The sequence below is a fragment of the Styela clava genome, chromosome 1, assembly GCF_964204865.1.
Source record: "Styela clava chromosome 1, kaStyClav1.hap1.2, whole genome shotgun sequence".
Taxonomy (NCBI): domain Eukaryota; kingdom Metazoa; phylum Chordata; class Ascidiacea; order Stolidobranchia; family Styelidae; genus Styela; species Styela clava.
This window is the reverse complement of record NC_135250.1, coordinates 12,571,410-12,592,252: the sequence shown is the minus strand read 5'-3', so window position 1 is coordinate 12,592,252 and position 20,843 is coordinate 12,571,410. Positions and strand designations below refer to the sequence as shown.

At 35.3% G+C, this 20,843-nt stretch overlaps 2 protein-coding genes across 2 annotated transcripts; both read right to left on the bottom strand.

The window, feature by feature from the left end:
- Nucleotides 1–226: 226 nt before the first annotated feature.
- Nucleotides 227–14,855, bottom strand: LOC120343606 (phosphonoacetaldehyde hydrolase-like). The gene is made up of 7 exons (XM_039412803.2): nucleotides 14,715–14,855; nucleotides 4,279–4,418; nucleotides 3,816–3,936; nucleotides 2,858–2,986; nucleotides 1,984–2,151; nucleotides 1,304–1,458; nucleotides 227–623 (listed from the first exon to the last, which is right to left on the bottom strand). The coding sequence occupies exons 1-7, from the start codon at nucleotides 14,799–14,801 to the stop codon at nucleotides 515–517; spliced, it is 909 nt and encodes a 302-aa protein (XP_039268737.1). The 5' UTR covers nucleotides 14,802–14,855; the 3' UTR covers nucleotides 227–514.
- Nucleotides 14,850–17,412, bottom strand: LOC120343622 (glycolipid transfer protein A-like). Its single transcript, XM_039412804.2, has one exon. It carries the CDS (start codon nucleotides 17,061–17,063, stop codon nucleotides 16,407–16,409), a length of 657 nt encoding a protein of 218 aa, XP_039268738.1. The 5' UTR covers nucleotides 17,064–17,412; the 3' UTR covers nucleotides 14,850–16,406.
- Nucleotides 17,413–20,843: the final 3,431 nt, after the last annotated feature.

The following is a 20,843-nucleotide window of genomic DNA, read 5'->3' as shown; positions in this document are numbered from 1 at the left end:
TTTTGTGGTGGATAGCTCGAAATAATTTAATTGAAAAGTATCCATTCATATAAGTCCAGTTGGAAGGTTTTAATATATAGCTTCGAATATGTATACAGTCGACTTCCAGCAAATTTCTATGTTTTGGTGCTTCCAGACTATCTTGCAAATATCAAAAGCGGAATCCACCTATTTTTCAAATTCGTTTTTCGGCTAGGTCAGTCAGCGAGAAGTCGACATAAAAAGTACTATAAAAGAATTCTAATTGAAAGGAATTTTATTGCAAAAATCAGTACAGAGGTATACTTGAGGTACAGTAATTATAAGCAGCAAGACAAAAATAATGTCGAATGCATTTAACATACAATTTATTAGGAAAAGTAATCTCAAAAAATGCATAGGTAGAGATGTACTATAAGCAAATCACAAATTAGGGTAAAATTACCTTGATTAAAATTAAATTGAAGATAATAATAACATCAAAGCATGTTGGATCACCAGATGAAGTAATCTAGTTGTCTAAGCGATATTCATCTTATGGTTGCTCACCAGTCTTCAAACGTTCGTTAATTTCCTCAACCACAAGAGGAAGCTGAGCAATACTGTCTACAACATAATGTGCTCCACTTGTCATCAATTTCTCTCTATTACAAATCAAACACCATACTTTATCAAAAACTCATCGAAAATTGGTTCACAATAATGAAATGTTATGTATTGTCTTTGTCTTATTCAGGGATGGGATTCCCAATTTTCAGAACAGGAGCTCACTAACAACAGGTTCCCTCTTTCAGAAATTGAATGTATGTTTGCAACTACATTAGCTGCTTCAACATGAAACGCGTAACATAAATCTAATACATAACATTCGAAATACAAAATAATGCCGCTAGTCCTCAGCTGCGGTGCAGGTTACTCATTTACTATGGTCGTCAAACATCTCAAATCAACAAAAGGTTGAAATCATTAAGACCAAGTTATCAAATAGGAGTGGTCTGCTGATCTATTAGGACACCACACAAAACCGTGCCCAAAAGTATTCAGGAACTTTTGCGCCAAGCGCTTGTGCACGCATACCACTTTACTGCTAATTGTCACAAGTGGTTTCGCAAGTTTTCCCAATCCATTGCACACTGAAAACTATTTGAAAAATTATGCCTCCCAAACGGCCACATCGCAAACCATAGCCAATGACGTGCCTAAGACTTAATATATTTACCTAATACTGATGAAGTTGGATTCAATAATTCCTCTTCACATCACAAAATTTCAAAGAGTAACAAAACATGTATCAAATAACTGATTAAAATTAGGTAAAGCAAACCTTGACATCTGTCTTCTTTGCTCCTTTTCTTTTTCCGTCATATTGTCCCATTGTTCATGACTGTCTACATTAGTATAATTGGAATAAGCAGCAACTCCAACAGTCCAACATCCGGCATTCAGGCCTTCATCTATACCAGTAATGGTATCATCAACCTGTTAAGATCGTTATTGTTAATAATTTGAACCTACTTTGAATGACGTGCAACACACATTGTTCATTTTGACATGGCATAGGGCGACGATAGGCAAACCGCAAGAGTTTTTATGCGGCTCTTCTCGCTAATATTAATTATTATCCAAGTTTACCTAAGAGAAAACTGTAGTGTAACAGTTTTTTTTTTTCAATTTATTGAGTGGTAGAGAAGTCAAGCGACAAATCTGACGTCACAATGGTCAAATGTTTGTGGCTGCGTTGACGGTACTGCAACTTGGTTGCGATTAAGTGCGATATGTGCTTTATATTTATTTATTGTTAGTTTTATTGTTTTGTGTAAATTTATTTTTTGTTCACGGTATTCTAAAAATTATAATTATGTGGCTCTCACATATTTCTGACTTGCTGCATGCAGCTCTTGTACTCAAAAACTGAGCCCGCATAGGGTAACTGGCACACAAAGAGAGCTTATTTTCAAAAAAAAATTGTTGTTGGGACAAAGAAATAAAAATTTCCATTCTTACCTTAACGACAGATTCAATAGGCCAAACTCCCAGGTTCAATAGATTCTGATAAAGCATAAATGGCGCAGGTCTGAAACCCATGTTGTTAGGTACTTCATCGCCACCGATAGAACTATCAGGAATGTAGCCTTGCTTGGCAGCTTCTCTAAGTAGAATATCAACCATTGCCTAAGATAAAAGTATTTTTATTCAGATTTTCATTGAAAAATATTACACTCCTGATTATTTAACCCAGTGGTTCCAAAAATTGTCAAAAAGCGCCCCGAAAATTAACAGAGTATGTTAAACATACCTAATATATGATTGAATATTTTACATATGGTGTATATTATAAATGTTTTATCATCTTTTGATATTTTAAATGCGGTGTATATGAATCAATAAATTCCTTTTCTATGTCGTTTACTTTCTGTTACGTAGTGTCTGCCTCTATTGTTATGTAACAATAGAGCTATACACTAATTTGCGAGCTTCTTTATCTGCTGAATTGCATTTACCGAACAAGAGTGATTTTCTTCCAAATGAAAATCAGACAGACATGAGGAAGAAGAGAAACTGCCTTCATTGTTTAAGCCTACATGTCTACATTAAAGATCAAAAGTTTAGGAACCGCTGACTTAACCTATGGCCCATTTGTGCTCAAGAATATTTGCACTCGCTGACATTTGCTCTAATGGATATTTGCACTATTGAAAATAAATAAAATCCTACAATATCCCCTCCATTGTGCTTTATGTTTATTAATACATGCTGGTTATTACACTGATGCTCACTGATGCAATTGAACATGGGTGCGAAAGTTATGGAACCATATACTGTTTTCTATGAGACTGCTACCATCCATAGTGCACACAACATAAAAATTAATACAAACCTTGGTGAATCCTGTAGTTGATCCTATTTTAACTTGTAGTTGCGATTTCAGATAATTTAACGCTTCAGCAGTTCCAGGTATAAGACGCCCATATTCACTCAGACATTGTAATTGCATTGGAACAAAATCCTGAGGAAATTAGTTTTTATGCGTGACTGCACAAAGCAAGAGTCCTTATGGGCTTTAATGAGAACAAATGAAAAATTAATCGGAGTTGATTTTAAAAAGTACATCTGATCTGTATGCAAAGTATGCAAAATTTTCACGGGTGGATGAAAAAGTTTTTAATAACTTACTAAATGTCAAGTAGGCATAACAGCCCAGAGGTGGGCAATGTTTTTTTGCAAGAGACACATTCAACGATTTCACATTCAAAGGATTGCATTGAGAAATGTATTTAATTTTTTTTAAAACACAAAATCATATAGTGAGTTACCTTTAAAATTTGATATGTAGATTGTAGAAAAAACCCAAATTAAAGATTTTTAATTTAATGGAGTAACAGCATCAACTAACACAAATTTATTTGACAAATCAAAGTAACTCATTACCAGTTAATATTCATCAAATAATTATTGTGATTATTGTAATTCTTGTAATTATTGAGGATCCGGAGAAGAAAAATACATCAACATTATTTTAACAATTCATAGTTCAGATATTTTATATTATGTTTGAGAATAAATCAAAATTTTGTATGTAGTTATTAAAACAAGATCCCCCCGCTCTTTCCGCAGCGGGGGGATCTATGAAATGCTTTGACAGAAAGCAGTTTGCCCATCTCTTTTCTATCCATATAAGGTTTGAATATATAAACTTGTAAAATCGTATTTGTGATTATTCATCATCAAGTTCGTATTTTCTACATTTAAGGAGTGTTCATTTAAACACAAGCTCTCAGCTCAAATAGACACCAGAAATAAAATAAAAAAAATACAATCAAAACAACAAGTAATACCTTGTACAGAGTCTGTACATCACTTCCTGCAATTTCAGGATCAGGCTTATGCCCTTTGACCTTTTCCCACCGCTTTTGAACATCTGGATTCTCCAAGATCTGCCCAATATGAAGATCTTTTCTAAAATGCCAAAACAAACATTTTTATCTGTAAAACCTAGAATTTTGATACATGGTCCCAAGATTCGTCGATGGGCCGATTTTAATGAATTGAAAACTCTGGTGGTGCATATAATAATAGTGCATATTAGAATTCTTGAATGATTTAATGTGCAACCTCATCTCCATATTTCAATAACTTCCCACCCTTGTACTGTTCCTTGAACATTCGAGGGATTATATATTTCCACATTTTCTGAGTTTTCATTTAAATCCATAACACTTACAAAATACAATAAAGCCCATATGAACCAATGTAAATATGCCCCAAATTAATCCGCACAAAATTAATATATTTTCTCACCGGATACCCATGGGGGTCCTTGCTTCAGTCATTGAGATCGGCACGCCATGTTTTTCGAAAACTTTGGCAAACACGACTGCTGGACCTAAAACGTGAGCATCAGCAGTTGTCCCACTCCAATCAAGTATTACAGCTTTTATCTAAAATAAACAAACTTTTTTATGTTAGCTTTAACAAAATAATAATTCACCACCAGTGTTCACTATTAGCGCACTATTTTGCAAAAATTGCGAAGCACTTTCGCAACTTTTTTTAGGGACTGCGAAATAGCACTTTTTTCCGATTTTGAAGAGAAATAGCACTTTTTTCCGATTTTGAATGGAATAAAAATTCAAAGTTAACAAATATTTTCGAGTATTAAGTTGACAAATAAGTAACATACTAGTACTTTTGTAACTCAATTCTGCATATCATAGCGATATTTACCAGAATTCTAACCTATGAGATGCAGACATAGGAGATAAAGCTTATGCATTAACGGCAAAATTCTTGTTTATAATATGATTATTATACAAGCACACGGATTCCGCTTCTCCCGCATAAACGCTTTCGGCGTCTTTGAAACCAGATGTTGGAATACTACACAGTGCGTTTCTTTGAACGAGAGTGGTCATGTGACTATCAATGATATCGATGAATTCAAAATGACTATAAAAGTGTTAGTAAAGTGTTATAGTCACTTTGGATGAATTGTGACCAAAGTGCACGATTTTCAAATCAGACGAAACTTTTAGCTGCATGTCACAGATTTGCAAAATCACCAAATTCACAAAATACCATTAAGTGCCATTTTATTGTAATCACAATGTTGAAAGCACAGGGCATTTTCCGGAATTTTGCGATATTTACACAACTATTTCTCATTGATATACGAGTACGGGTGGGCAAAATTTAATACTTTTTTGAATCGAATATTTTTAACCGAGTACCGAATAACAAATATTTTTGGAAGGTCGGTAAAAAATCTGCAACAAAGCCTTTTTACTGGTTAATACCGTTGTAATCGCTAATTGTTCTTGTCACCGATCGTTTTGGCAGCGATATCCAGGTTTTGGTAATCTATATTCCCGCCCTCTCTTTTTTACAAATATGAATTCTTGCGGGTCGGCGGACATCGAAGTTTTATATTTCGGGTTTACCCGTTGGTTCGCATCGGCAACAGCTGTTGAAGACATTGAGGACTCAAATTAACATTTGCGTTTGCTTTAAAACCTATCAAGATTTGTATATTTACCGTCCCAATTTTATGCAAATGGTAATATTATTGTCGATACCGTGATGCAGATATTTATTAAGACGATAATTAACTTTCTCATGTTTTTCTATGGGGATAAGGTTCGCAAATCCGAAATTGTGCCAATCCTGAATGTTGATTTAAAATAGTGATTGAATAATTCGGCAATAAAGGCATTTCTGCGTGGTCATAAGACGAGATGACGTTAATGAACAGCACTTCTTTTACAGGATATTTTACGTATGCGACTTAATGCTAAAAAGATTGGGCTCGAGTGCTTTTTTTTCGAGTGCTCGAGTGCCTAATAGAGGTCAGGCGCTAATTGTAACTGATTCCCTCAAGTTTCAACGTGTTTTCAACAAAACAATACCCCGGCGATAATTATAGCTAAAATGTTTCCCAGCAATTCACAATTTTATTTATGGAATTTGCAAATTCACCAGTTTCTTGACGATTTTGATAATGTCACGCCCTAATTATTCGTGCAAAAAATACTCCCCTTCTTCCGCGGCGGTTTGACGGGTTCTTTGTTCCATTCTTCAGAAAGTTCTGACACGGGGATATAGAATACTGAATCCGGAGGGTTGAATCCCTGTCGACTTACTGGCGATTTTCCGTTTTGGAATGGGTGAAACATTCTCTATTTTAAATTAAATGACGTTTCGCGGGCTAGAGTTCTCCCCGAATATGATGTGTACCAGACGTTAGTCAGACGATAGATAAAACATTATATTAATAACGACGCCCCGTTTTCGAAAATACAAAGTTATATCGCAAAAAATGCGTTTTGCAACCATGCGATACATTTGGAATGAAACATTATTTACGGTTAATTCAGATCATATTTTACTCTCCATGACACCCGGTATCCGAAAATACAGTTGTATCGCGAAAAATGTGTTTTGTTACATTTAAAATGAAACATTTTGGCGATTAATTTAGATCATATTTTACTTTTCACGACATCCGTTTCCGAATATACAAGGTTATATCGCGAAAATGTGTTTTGTAACATTTAAAATAAAACATTTTTGCGATTAATTTAGATCATATTTTACTTTTCAGGACACTCGTTTTCGAAAATACAAGGTTATATCGCGAAAATGTGTTTTGTAACATTTAAAATAAAACATTTTTGCGATTAATTTAGATCATATTTTACTTTTCAGGACACTCGTTTTCGAAAATACAAGGTTATATCGCAAAATGTGTTTTGTTACATTTAAAATAAAACATTTTTACGGTTAATTTAGATCAAATTTTACCTTTCACGGCAACCCCTTTCCGAAAATACAAAGTTATATCACAAAAAATGCGTTTTGTTACATTTATTTTGCATTCCCAATAAAATACATATTTTCCCTAATTAAAGTCGTCGATGAAATTGTTCCTGTCGTTCAAGCTCGACACACGTTTGGACGAGTGTGGGGCGGTTTTTTGGTCGACGATAAATTAAAAAGTTGCCACACGTTATTTGTATAACGATAATAACTGAAAATTAAGTTTTTATAATAGAAGTGAATTTGTCTCAAGATGGTATTTTACGATTCTTGACCACAGAAAATAAACACGCCGACAGGCTTGGTTATAATTGATATCCGTTTAATTTATTTTACACTATTAATAAACGCGCCACACCAAGTGCGGCCATATAAATTGCAGTCGCATCGGTATGGACTGTATCTTTTTGGCGCTCTCACATTAATAATAATTTTCAACAAAACAATACCCCGACGGTCATTAAAGCTGAATTCGTTACCGAGTAATTCACAATTTTATTCACGGAATTTGCAATTTCAAGATCTCACTTGACGATTTTAACGCGGTTAATTTAGATCAAATTTTACCCTTCACGGCAACCCGTTTCCGAAAATACAAAGTTATATCACAAAAAATGCGTTTTGTTACATTTATTTTGCATTCTCAATAAAATACATATTTTCCCTAATTAAAGTCGATGAAATTGTTCCTGTCGTTCAAGCTCGACACACGTTTGGGCGAGTGTGGGGCGGTTTTTTGGTCGACGATAAATTAAAAAGTTGCCACACGTTATTTGTATAACGATAATAACTGAAAATTAAGATTTTGCAATAGAAGTGAATTTGTCTCAAGATGGTATTTTACGATTCTTGACCACAGAAAATAAACACGCCGACAGGCTTGGTTATAATTGTTATACGTTTAATTTATTTTACACTATTATTAAACGCGCCACACCAAGTGCGGCCATATAAATTGCAGTCGCATCGGTATAGACTGTATCTTTTCGGCGCTCTCACATTAATAATAATTTTCAACAAAACAATACCCCGACGGTCATTAAAGCTGAATTCGTTACCGAGTAATTCACAATTTTATTTACAGAATTTGCAATTTCAAGATCTCACTTGACGATTTTGATGATGTCATGCCCTAATTATTACTGCTTAAATGCCTCAAAATACAACAAATGTAATCATTTTCGACAATAACAAGCGCAACAATTCGTAAACGAGCCGTTATAACGAAATTCGCGATTGATTTTACCTCTCTCTTGTCACTTGACGATTTTGATGATGTCATGCCCTAATTATTACTGCTCAAATGCCTCAAAATACAACAAATGTAATCATTTTCGACAATAACAAGCGCAACAATTCGTAAACGAGCCGTTATAACGAAATTCGCGATTGATTTTACCTCTCTCTTGTTTACAATTTTAACATCCCGCCGGCCATGTATGGTCGAATAAAATGTTCACATATTCGAAACATGACTTGGCCAAGGATGAAAGGGATCACTAAAGAGCTAATAGAAAGTACATACGCGAGGGTATGATAATAATATCAAGAATATTTGTGAGCATATCACAGGACGGAAATATTTTGCACCCCGCTGTTTGTTGGCAGAACAACGATACGCTAAAGTTAATTGATCGAATACAGGAAAGTATTTATTTATCATCTCACTTGCGAACATCGAGGTTTTGGCGGAATTGTACGATCATGTTGTCTTTCTTAAATAATAACTTTTTCAATAAATGTTCATTTTACTTTTGCGTCTTTATTGTATGTCGGGTTTTCATTTATTTTAAATTCGAAACTCTCCGAAATACTCCAACAGGTGTATAAGTACAATAATAATAGTACTTACCAAAGTACTTACCAGGGAAGTTTAATACACACGATGTGTTAAGGGCGTCGTAACTCCCGTTTTTTTATTTGATTGTTTTACATTCTGCTTGAAAAACAACGTCGTTTTGCAGCCCTCTAACGTAACTCTCGCGACCAAATCTTTTTCGTTTTGTATGGCATCGTCTTGGCGCAATTTATTGCCGACTGAATTTTATTTGTGTTTTAGAATACCGTAAGTTATTTTCTGTTTGTTGGTTTCTAAACTTTACAAACTTGGTAGCAATTACTATTAATGTGAGCCGACACGATTTGTGCATATAAACGATAGAATATCGCGACTGGATGTCCGATATCTGAGAATGCGTACTTCTCTTTCAACATTAATTTTCAGGATATTAGCGTTCATGTGGTCGAATAAAAATTATTTGGGGGAATTATTTTGCACGGGTGATCCACCCTGTAACTAATATGGTTTCCAGCCTGCATGTATCAATCGTTGTCTGTTAGATGGAAGGAGTAACAAATGTGAAAGCCTTTGCTGTTCACGCAAGTAAGCAACTGACACCGTGGTACATTGCATGAAAGTTTTGTCCGCGGCAGGTGTTAGCAGATGTCCTTTCGTTGCCGATGAATTCGCTTGTTTTAATGAAACATGAATTCGCTTAAAGGGAACTCGGTTAACGGAAAGGCTTCTCTTTAATTCATAATATTAACCGGAGGAGCGCTTTTTCGAGTATCTATGCTGTTTTAAATGGTTTATATGAAAGGCTAGGGCACCTAACTTGTTAAAATCGGCAAAAGCACTTTCGCACTTTTTTTTTGGACTGCGAAGCACTTTCGCACTCATAATTTGCTTAGAGTTAACACCAGTGTTCACTATTAGCGCACTTTTTTGCGAAAATTGCGAAGCACTTTCGCAACTTTTTCTAGGGACCGCGAAATAGCACTTTTTTCCGATTTTGAAGAGAAATAGCACTTTTTTTCCCATTTTGAATGGAATAAAAATTCAAAGTTAACAAATATTTTCGAGTATCAAGTTGACAAAAAGTAACATACTAGTACTTTTGTAACTCAATTCTGCATATCATAACGATATTTACCAGAATTCTAACCTATGAGATGCAGACATAGGAGATAAAGCTTTTGCATTAACGGCAAAATTCTTGTTTATAATATGATTATTATACAAGCACACAGATTCCGCTTCTCCCGCAAAAACGCTCCACGCTCCCGGCGTCTTTGAAACCAGCTGTTGGAATACTACGCAGTGCGTTTCTTTGAACGAAAGTGGTCATGTGACTATCAATGATATCGATGAATTCAAAATGACTATAAAAGTGTTAGTAAAGTGTTATCGTCACTTTGGATGAATTGTGACCAAAGTGCACTATTTTCAAATCAGACGGAACTTTTAGCAGCATGTCACAGATTTGCAAAATCACCACCAAATTCACAAAATACCATTAAGTGCCATTTTATTGTAATCACAATGTTGAAAGCACGTGGCATTTTGCGATATTTACACAACTATTTTTCATTGATATGCGAGTACGGGTGGGCAAAATTCAATATTTTTTTGAATCGAATATTTTTAACGAGTACCGAATAAGAAAAATATTTTTAGTTGGTGGAAACAATAAAAAATCGACAACAAAGCCTTTTCACTGGTTAATTCCGTTGTAATCGCTAATCGTTCTTGTCACCGATCATTTTGGCGGCGATATCCAGGTTTTGGTAATCTATATTCCCGCCCTCTCTTTTTTTACAAATATGAGTTCTTGCGGGTCGGCAGACATCGAAGTTTTATATTTCGGGTCTACCCGTTCGCTCACATCGGCAACAGCTGTTGAAGACATTGAGGACTCAAATTAACATTTGTATTGGCTTGCATTTGTATTAATATTACCTATCAAGATTTGTGAATTTACCGGTCCCAATTTTATGCGAATGATAATATTATTATGATGCAGATATTTATTAAGACGATAATTAACTTTCTCATGTTTTTCTATGGTGATAAACTTCGCAAATCTGAAATTGTGCCAATCCTGAATGTTGATTTAAAATAGTGATTGAATGATTCGGCAATAAAGGCATTTCTGCGTGGTCATAAGACGAGATGACTTTAATGAACAGCACTTCTTTTACAGGATATTTTACGTATGTGACTTAATGCTAAAAAGATTGGGCTCGAGTGCTTTTTTTTCGAGTGCTCGAGTGCCTAATAGAGGTCAGGCGCTAATTGTAACTAATAAGTTTCAACGTGTTTTCAACAAAACAATACCCCGGCGATAATTATAGCTAAAATGTTACCGAGCAATTCACAATTTTATTTATGGAATTTGCAAATTCACCAGTTTCTTGACGATTTTGATAATGTCACGCCCTAATTATTAGTGCAAAAATACTCCCCTTCTTCCGCGGTGGTTTGACAGGTTCTTTGTTCCATTCTTCAGAAAGTTCTGACACGGGGATATAGAATACTGAATCTGGGGGATTGAATCTCTGTCGACTTACTGGCGATTTTCCGTTTTTGAATGCATGAAAAATCTTCTTTATTTTAAATTAAATGACGTTTCGCGGGCTAGAGTTCTCCCCGAAAATGATGTGTACCAGACGTTAAACGATAGATAAAACATTAGATTAATACTTTCTATGACGCCCCGTTTTCGAAAATATACAAAGTTATATCGCAAAAAATGCGTTTTGATACATTTGGAATGAAACATTATTTACGGTTAATTCAGATCATATTTTAATCTTCATGACACCCGGTATCCGAAAATACAGTTGTATCGCGAAAAATGTGTTTTGTTACATTTAAAATAAAACATTTTTGCTATTAATTTAGTCATATTTTACTTTTCACACACCCGTTTCCGAAAATACCAGGTTATATCGCGAAAATGTGTTTTGTTACATTTATAATAAAACATTTTTGCGATTAATTCAGATAATATTTTACTTTTCAGGACACCAGTTTTCGAAAATACAAGGTTATATCGCAAAATGTGTTTTGTTACATTTAAAATAAAACATTTTTGCGATTAATTTAGATCAAATTTTACCTTTCACGGCAACCCGTTTCCGAAAATACAAAGTTATATCACAAAAAAATGCGTTTTGTTACATTTATTTTGCATTCCCAATAAAATACATATTTTCCCTAATTAAGGTCGTCGATGAATCTGTTCCTGTCGTTCAAGCTCGACACACGTTTGGACGAGTGTGGGGTGGTTTTTTGGTCGACGATAAATTAAAAAGTTGCCACACGTTATTTGTATAACGATAATAACTGAAAATTAAGATGTTATAATAGAAGTGAATTTTTCTCTAGATGGTATTTTACGATTCCTGCCAACAGAAAATAAACACGCTGACAGGCTTGGTTATAATTGATATTCGTTTAATTTATTTTACACTATTAATAAACGCGCCAGACCAATTGCGTCCATATAAATTGCAGTCGCATCGGTATGAACTGTATGATTTTGGCGCTCTCACATTAATAATAATTTTCAACAAAACAATACCCCGACGGTCATTAAAGCTGAATTCGTTACCGAATAATTCACAATTTTATTTACGGAATTTGCAATTTCAAGATCTCACTTGACGATTTTGATGATGTCATGCCCTAATTATTACTGCTTAAATGCCTCAAAATACAACAAATGTAATCATTTTCGACGATAACAGGCGCAACAATTCGTAAACGAACCGTTATAACGAAATTCGCAATTGATTTTACCTCTCTCTTGTTTACAATTTTAACATCCCGCCGGCCACGTATGGTGGAATAAAATGTTCACATATTCGAAACATGACTTGGCCAAGGATGGAAGGGATCACTAAAGAGCTAATAGAAAGTACATACGCGAGGGTATGATATTAATATCGAGAATATTTGTGAGCATATCACAGGACGGAAATATTTTGCACCCGGCTGTTTGTTGGCAGAACAACGATACGCTAAAGTTAATTGATCGAATACAGGGAAGTATTTATTTATCATCTCACTTGCGAACATCGACGTTTTGGCGGAATTGTACGATCATGTTGTCTTTCTTAAATATTAACTTTTTCAATAAATGTTCATTTTACTTTTGCGTCTTTATTGCATGTCGGGTTTTCATTTATTTAAATTCGAAATTGTCCGAAATACTCCAGCAGGTGTATAAGTACAATAATAATAGTACTTACCAGGGAAGTTTATTACACACGATGTGTAAAGGGCGTCGTAACTCCCGTTTATTAATTATAAATTTTTTTACATTCTGCTTAAAAAACAACGGCAGTCATCTCACGTAACTCTCGCGACCAAATCTTTTTTGTTTTGTATGGCATCGTCTTGGCGACGAATTTATTGCCGACTGAATTTTAATTGTGTTTTAGGATAAGTTATTTTCTGTTTGTTGGTTTCTAAACTTTACAAACTTGGGTAGCAATTACTATTAATGTGAGATTTGTGCATATGAACGATTGAATATCGCACTGGATGTCCGATATTGAGAATGCGTACTTCTCTTTCAACATTAATTTTCAGGATATCAGCGTTCATGTGGTCGAATGAAAATTATTTATCAAATGGATTGGTATTTCGAGACACTCTCAAAATTATTTGGGATCCACTACCATATCATTCGTTTGTTTTTTATATTCATGTTTTTCTCAAGAATCACCCTCGTTATATTCAGTGTACCTTCGCAAAAGAAAACTCTTTGGTGTCATCGTTCCTATTAGTGTAATTGAAATATATGGAAACCTCGCAAGTGGCGTTGTGATGCGAATATTTGATACTAGGTCAGCAGCATTACAAAGAGTGCTATTTATCAATGCTGAAAGTACATGACATTTTGCCAAAATATTAAATTTTCTGCCCGATTTAAACTAACTCGCACACAAACCAAGGCATGTCGACATTTAAAAATTACTTATCTTTGGGTAAGCTCTGAAATAGTATAATATAAATGTAAATGAGAAATTAGGTCACGCTAGCTCACGAAACGGGAGGATTTTCAAAGTGATCTTGTGTAATATTTCGGAGAAAAAGGTTTGAAAGGAAAGTAGGTCAACCTATCTCCTAAAACAGGGGAGTATCCTGTGTAATATTTCGGAGGGAAGGTAGGTTAACTTGTCTAAACAGCGGGTGGCGACTTTCAAAGTGGTTCAAAATCAGATTAGGTTTAGGGATAAATCGAAAAGTTTAATTTCCCGCGCACCTAACCCTAATTAGTTGATTACTATTTATATTTGGGGGGGGGGGTATTTTGCACGGGATTTGTACAAACGATCCACCCTGTAACTAATATGGTTTCCAGCCTGCCTCGTGTCTGTTAGATGGAAGGAGTAACAAATGTGAAAGTCTTTGCTGTTTACGTGAGTAAGCGACTGACACCGTGATACATTGCATGAAAGTTTTGTCCCCGGCAGGTGTTAGCAGATGTCATTTCGTTGCCCATGAATTCGCTTGTTTTAATTAAACAATTCGCTTAAAGGGAACTCGGGTTATCGAAAAGGCTTCTCTTTAATTCATAATATTAACCGGATGAGCGCTTTTTTAAGTATCTATGCCATTTTAAATGGGTTATATGAAAGGCTAGGGCACCTAACTTGTTAAAATCGCCAAAAGCACTTTCGCACTTTTTTTTTCGACTGCGAAGCACTTTCGCACTCATAATTTGCTTAGAGTTAACACTGGTTAACACTGTTCACCACACTTGCATAATTTTATTTGAGTAAAAGATCTTGAATTCCTAATAACGCAATATTTGAAAAAGGCACGATGACGGGCAACGCTGGTACATCTATGGCCAAGTGGTCCAGTCAAAACCTTTCATTATTTGCGTTCTATCCACGTATTTTCAATGTATTTTTTGAATGAAACATACTTTCTTCGCCTTACTATCTGTTATTTGTAGCAGAACCACTGTACTAGATGGTACATGATGCTCAGCATATGAGAATGTAATACCACTGATTTCCACTGGCAAATTCACAGCTTTAAATCTTGTTGAAATGAAATATTCTAGCCTATATTTTTGAATTATTGACACATGAAAATCTTTTCCATATGCTACCCAACCCACCTTTCCTTGATATGGCTTCCTTTTAGGCATCCGTTTGAAAAATGAAGTTGGGGCCAACTTAGCAATCATATGTGCTTTAGATTCCATCTTCAAATGTTATGACATCCAAAGTAACTTTTGATTTTTAGGATTGAATTTTCTATCATTACATTACATGAACAAAATTATTTTTAATTATTATTTGTACAATATCATAAACATGATTTAGACAACTTGACAGAGTTGCTTCTTGGGAATGTAACATGATATAAAGCAGATTAGTACAGCACCACAACGTCATGAAAAAGCATTCAGCTATTACGATATAGCAATGCAATACAGACAGAATGACAATTACATTGCAAGTACAGGATTATTCTGCCAACCAGAATTTCTTACAAACATAAAGTCATGGTACTAATATACACTCACATTACAGCAAAATTGTGTCAGTTTTACGATAAGAGCAAGTAACATAATGATGCTACATAATAGTAAGTTAGATTGCAAGGCATAAAATCTAGCTAGACAGCAAATAGAAGCTGTGTTTACACAACTAGCACCGATAACTCAATTGCCTGGTAAGTTACTTATTAACTAAACCTCATAGTCATAGATATTGAATGGCAAAGGGACTTGGTACATTTTATGGCCTTCATCTCAAGCAAAGTTACGGTAGTTGGCACACAATAATAGGTAAGCAACAAATAACTTCCATCTTGGCACAAAACAAAGAAATTTTCAGTTCCTAAAGAATAAATAGGCATAAATAATTAAATTCATTAGTGTGCACAATTAAGTTGTCTGAAAATTTTTGTATCAATGTACTTTTAAGTCTCACAGAAAATCGAACAACACAAAAGGCATCAAATATGCTTTATATATACCTACATCAAATATGGCACAATAATAGCATGTATATTTTAATTCAATTGTTAACACGAGATTTAATCATTTCTTGGGTATATTCACCCACCCAATTATTGTTAATAAGAAGAAGCATTTTTTTTAACGCTTAAATAATTGATCTAGGCAAGCTTGAGTTTGATATACGATAACATAAAATGATTATAGCAGACAAGAGGCTACAAAAATTCTAGAAGTACGATTAATATAGCAAGTTTAATGATACCCAAACAAGACATTTTTTAAATTCACATAAAGGCACTTCAAAAAACATATCTAATCCGAATCACAATAAAACAAATTCATTTCTTAAGTGCGACCTACAACATGTGTGCTTAAATTACCATGGTTGGGAGAAAAGTTCAACTTACAGTAATAATTATTATTACGTATGTATATATTCACAAATATTAATTCCGTTACTTCTAATCGCGTTACTTTTCTTGAATGAAATGAGTCGACAATGACATTTGCCTAAAACAAAAACACTGCAAAACACAATTTATAAGCAGATGATAACTAAGCAAATTATAAAACTAGAATGAGAAAAAATTGCTTCTTAATTTTTTGATGCACTATAAAGTAATATTGGTATAGAAATTGAACAACTTATATTAAATTCATTTCTCCCCTTTTCAGGATAAATAGCATTCAATAATTCAGAAATTATAATTTGTCTGTATTTATGGTACACAAAGTGCTATTTTTTGTAAGTGAAAATGAAGCCAATTTAGTTATATATATAATTACAACTATAATTTTCAATTAACTCCAATTACAGAATTGGCTATCTGAAAGTATTTACATTTACACTGTATAATCATTTTCTACATTTTTCTCCTTGAACAATTCCTGTATGACATCAATAGTCAGGTCAAAATTTATACCGAAGTCTTTGATAGCTTGAATTGTTTCTTCTTCTTTCTTATCATCAAATTCATCAACTGTCTCACAACCAGCAATTTGTGATAGGAATACTTCGCGATAAGGTGAAGCCCTCATTGCCAATTTGAATACTCCGCCGATAAGCATTCCATGGTATTTTTTCAATGATCCTTCATATGCCATTACCGCACAATTTTTCAAAATTCTTTTCGAATTATCCTTGGTCACATAATCTTCCTTCAATAGGTGAGAAAAGAAGAGAGATATGAACTGCAATCCACGTCTTAGCCACATCAATGCATTGGTGGCAATACCCTGATTTTTGACTTTCAGAGCTTTGTCAGTCTCAGCCAACTCTGTATCGATGAGATCATTCAGAGTTCTAAATTTCTTCGGATTTTCCTCAAATCGTTTACGAATCTTTGCAACATTTCCACTTACATCACTTTTGACAGGGGTGAAAACTTTGCCCATGACCTCAAAAAACTCCACAATCTTATCACAGCTATTAAGAAAAGAATCGGTCACGATTCGTTTATCTTCTGGTATGCATGAAAACTTATGATCAAGAAGTGGCATTTTGACAACTTGGGGAATTCAAACAGTTGCTTGATATGGAAATTGTTAAAATGGTACTAGTACTTTTGATAGTCAGCGTTAATTATTATTCTGCAAAAGAGAGGATTAATTTGCTTCAAAGTTGTAAATACAGTATCTTCATACAGTGATATTTGTCGCTGACACATAACGAAAGTTTACCCTGTTATTGCCACACACCAGTTTTCATCAGATCACTACAGTCGCACTTTACGCTGGATCAAAGTTATTTTCTGATTGGGACATCATAAATATCAAACATATTCTGTCACCGGATGAGTCAAAAGCATTTTATTAAGATCGTGCATTTTTGTTGTGAAAAAAATCAGCTGATATCTTGCTCGGCTAACTTTTTGGAAGCGAGGCCTAAATTAGGATGACCACCAGATCGCCACACCACGGTCAGACGGTGCGTAATTTTTTCTTTCGATGGAGCCATCACACAAAACTTTAAAAAAGTTAAAACAAATCCCATGAACCCCTCAGAAATTTTGGAGAGAGAAAAAGGGTAATAGCCTTTTAGCAATAACAACAATCTTGAACCACAGAAAATTTTAAAGCAATTAAGCAATTGGTCAATTAGTTGAATAGAAAAGCGATTTTTTTCATGACAACAAAAATAAGGAAAGCATACCAATAATAAGACTAACAATTAAACAAAACAATCCATGAGTACGCTACTCGTCCAATAGCTCAATAGTGTGGCATTGTGCGATGGAAATCGTGCGGCTATGAATATCATGAAAATCAAAACGACTGTGGTAAAATGTACGATAATGTTCTATGAAGAACGACTCTACAATTAAACCTAGTCTAGTAGGTAAGGTCTAGTATAGTTTAGTACCACAAGTACTTCCAGTGGGCGTAGCACTGTAGCATAACGAATTTTGCATATGTCAGTATGTTATTCCTAACCCCAACCAGACTACGTCATCCGAAAATTATGTCACTACGGCGCCACAATCACGTCACTGAGCTTGCCAAAGTGTATCGGATCGTTGCGACGAGAAAACAAGAGAAATAGCTTGCTCGATTTTGGGTGATTGGCTGCGCGCTTTGGACGACTAGGCCTAGGCTATCTGCATACTTTGGTGGGCCTACAAAACTACACGAGACCCACCGCACTTTACCGGTATACGGTTAGGATAGGATTTACATATTTATCTCAGGGGAGAGGAAAGTCAATAAGACGACTTAATCATATGGCAGTATGGCGAACCATGGCCTTTCGTTCGGTTACCGGTACCAGTCCAGGTCGGGTATGGGATTAGTTAGCCAGTTATTTGTTTTTCGGAAGCATGGACTTGATGGTGGAGGAAGCCGTAACTGACCAGCGGTTACGGTACGTGAACCACCTTATGGCGCCGAGGAGTCCAGCAATCCTCTCGCACATGATCATCCCCGCATGGGATTTGAACCCACGAAGGGCAATCAGAGATGCGGTGGCGAGCGTACCGGTACCGGTATTCCTAACGCTTAGCACTACCAGTATGCGCCACACCGCCGAGCCGGTAATATCAATCAACTTTTGCCATGATCCTGTGGTATTTTTTATCCGTATATAAGTGAATTAAAATTAGTTGGTTACCGTTATTCTTATCGGAATAAAATTGCATAGCTTGACACGGCGCTAACTAACTTACAAAAAAATTGTAGCTAGTTCGCAGTCGCACATTGTAGTTCCAATTCAGTTGTGCCGAATGTCATCATTGTGAAGATAATTAGATATATTTTATATTAGCATGGAAAAATGAAATTCATGAAAATTAGATTATTATGCATGTCAAGACATGGGTACAAGGTACGGTAGCGCGTTAAAACAATCGGCGTCTTCGTGACATCATTTCAGCACAGAAAATACGAATTCATGTCCGTATGTCATAGCGAAAAAATATGTTGCCAAATTTCATTCAAATAAGACATGAATCTAATACGAAATGCAAAACAGCATTTCTAAACAAGGCAACATAATATTTTTGTGGGCGTTACAATTGACAAAATCAATTTCTCTGCAAAAAAAATTACGCATTATAGAAAAATTTCAACCTCATTTCAGAACGCGGAAAGAAGTATATAGAATGAGTTAAATATCCAAGATAATATTCGAAATGCCAACATAACATATTCAAATTTTGAAATCTGGCCACGTTTTTCAAGTATATTATCTGCAAATGGTTTAGCGCCCCGCCTTCCCGTAGGCGTAGAAAGTCATTCAGTCGCTCCAAAGAATTGGAACACCGCTCTTCCTTCAGCGATAGCTTCAATGGCTGTGATAGTGACATCAACCTAAAGTAAACGTACAAGCAACACGGAGTCGTTCTGGGTAATATACGAACGTAAAAGCTCAAGCAGTCATCAAATGCGATGCTAATCAGCAAGCCGCTGTGCGAGGACCTCGGCTGCAAATGGAAGCGACAAGCTAGCGCATGGATATCGTGCAGTGGCTGAGCGCAGCTGTCGCTGTCGGGTTGATCCTTCCAGCCGTGATATGCAGGGCCGGATCATGCTTTCCAGATGCCACGAGCACTTTAGGACCTTGGTGCCCTATATTTTAGAAGTAATAATATATAATGATAAAACTAGTGTTCCATGCTATCTGAAGATAAATAATCAGTTTCAGTAAGCATTACTGGTTGAAGGCCAAATTATGATTAAGTTACATGATAAATTTGCTCATGCCTACAAACATTTATAGAGAGGTTTATATACTTGATATAGGAAAATATTGAGGTATGAAACGTTTGGCCAACTCAAATCATTTCATTAAACACTGAGGCGCCATTGAAAATTCAACAATGGAAATTTCTGTGGTGCCCCTTTCCCCGGTGCCATGAGCACGTGCTTATTCTACTTAATGGGTAATCCAGTCCTGGTGATATGCTCGTCTTAGATGCTAAATCTTGCAAGTGCCAGTTATCGTAAAGCGAAACTGCGAATGGATCATAAATAAGGTTTATTTGATCTTGTAAGCGGAGTGGTTAAATGCGGTAATTCTAGAGATAATAGACTCTGTACCGTCGATGTATTATTCAAGTGTCCATATCTTCGCCAGGCTGCTTATTTACTTGTGTCCGCTGCTTTTGCTATTTCCACTGTTTGCAATGAATGACAAATCCGAATTCTTGAATCTTCTGATCTAACAATCACAGTTAAACAAAGCAAACTGTGACACAAGCACCTCTTACTTCTGAATTCTTTAATCTTCTAATCTAACAACCTCAGTAAAACAAAGCAAACTGTGACACACGTACCCCTTACTATAACAGGGTGAGACCAGACAAATGCGACCACTGCCGAAGTAGGCTATATTCTATAAGTATAGCAATAAAATGGGTTAGCATCAAGCCTCTTTCATTGCTGACTCTTTCCGACTGTCTTGGTGCTTTTAAAATCATTGAATGCTTTATTAATTCTTCTCATCTTCTGGTTACGCGACTAATTTATAGGCTTACAAATATAGGGAAAGAAGACACAAATATTAATTTCAGTTGGCTTCCAGGCCATGTGGTTATATGTAGAAATAAATGAGTTTACCAGTTAGAGCGATCTAAAGAAAGCATTGGAAACACCACTGTAGACAATATGCGATATACTGAATGCAGCAAAAATTGTAATAATCGTATGGTGTATTAATAAATGTAACTTTGAGAATATCAATCGTCAACTGTCACACTTCAAAATGTGTATCCGGTAGATTCATATCCAAACCTTTATCTCACTCGGGGTATGGGGTATGTGTTCCAAACCATCATTATGATTCAT

What these genes read in the sequence shown, in the direction of transcription:
- LOC120343606 (XM_039412803.2), bottom strand. Translation starts at nt 14,801, where the DNA reads ATGGAATCTAAAGCACATATGATTGCTAAGTTGGCCCCAACTTCATTT. An exon ending in GGAAGCCATATCAAGGAAAG is followed by an intron (nt 4,419 to 14,714) that starts GTGGGTTGGGTA and finishes TGTTTATTTTAG; the next exon opens with ATAAAAGCTGTAATACTTGA. An exon ending in AGGACCCCCATGGGTATCCG is followed by an intron (nt 3,937 to 4,278) that starts GTGAGAAAATAT and finishes TTGGCATTTTAG; the next exon opens with AAAAGATCTTCATATTGGGC.
- LOC120343622 (XM_039412804.2), bottom strand. Translation starts at nt 17,063, where the DNA reads ATGCCACTTCTTGATCATAAGTTTTCATGCATACCAGAAGATAAACGA.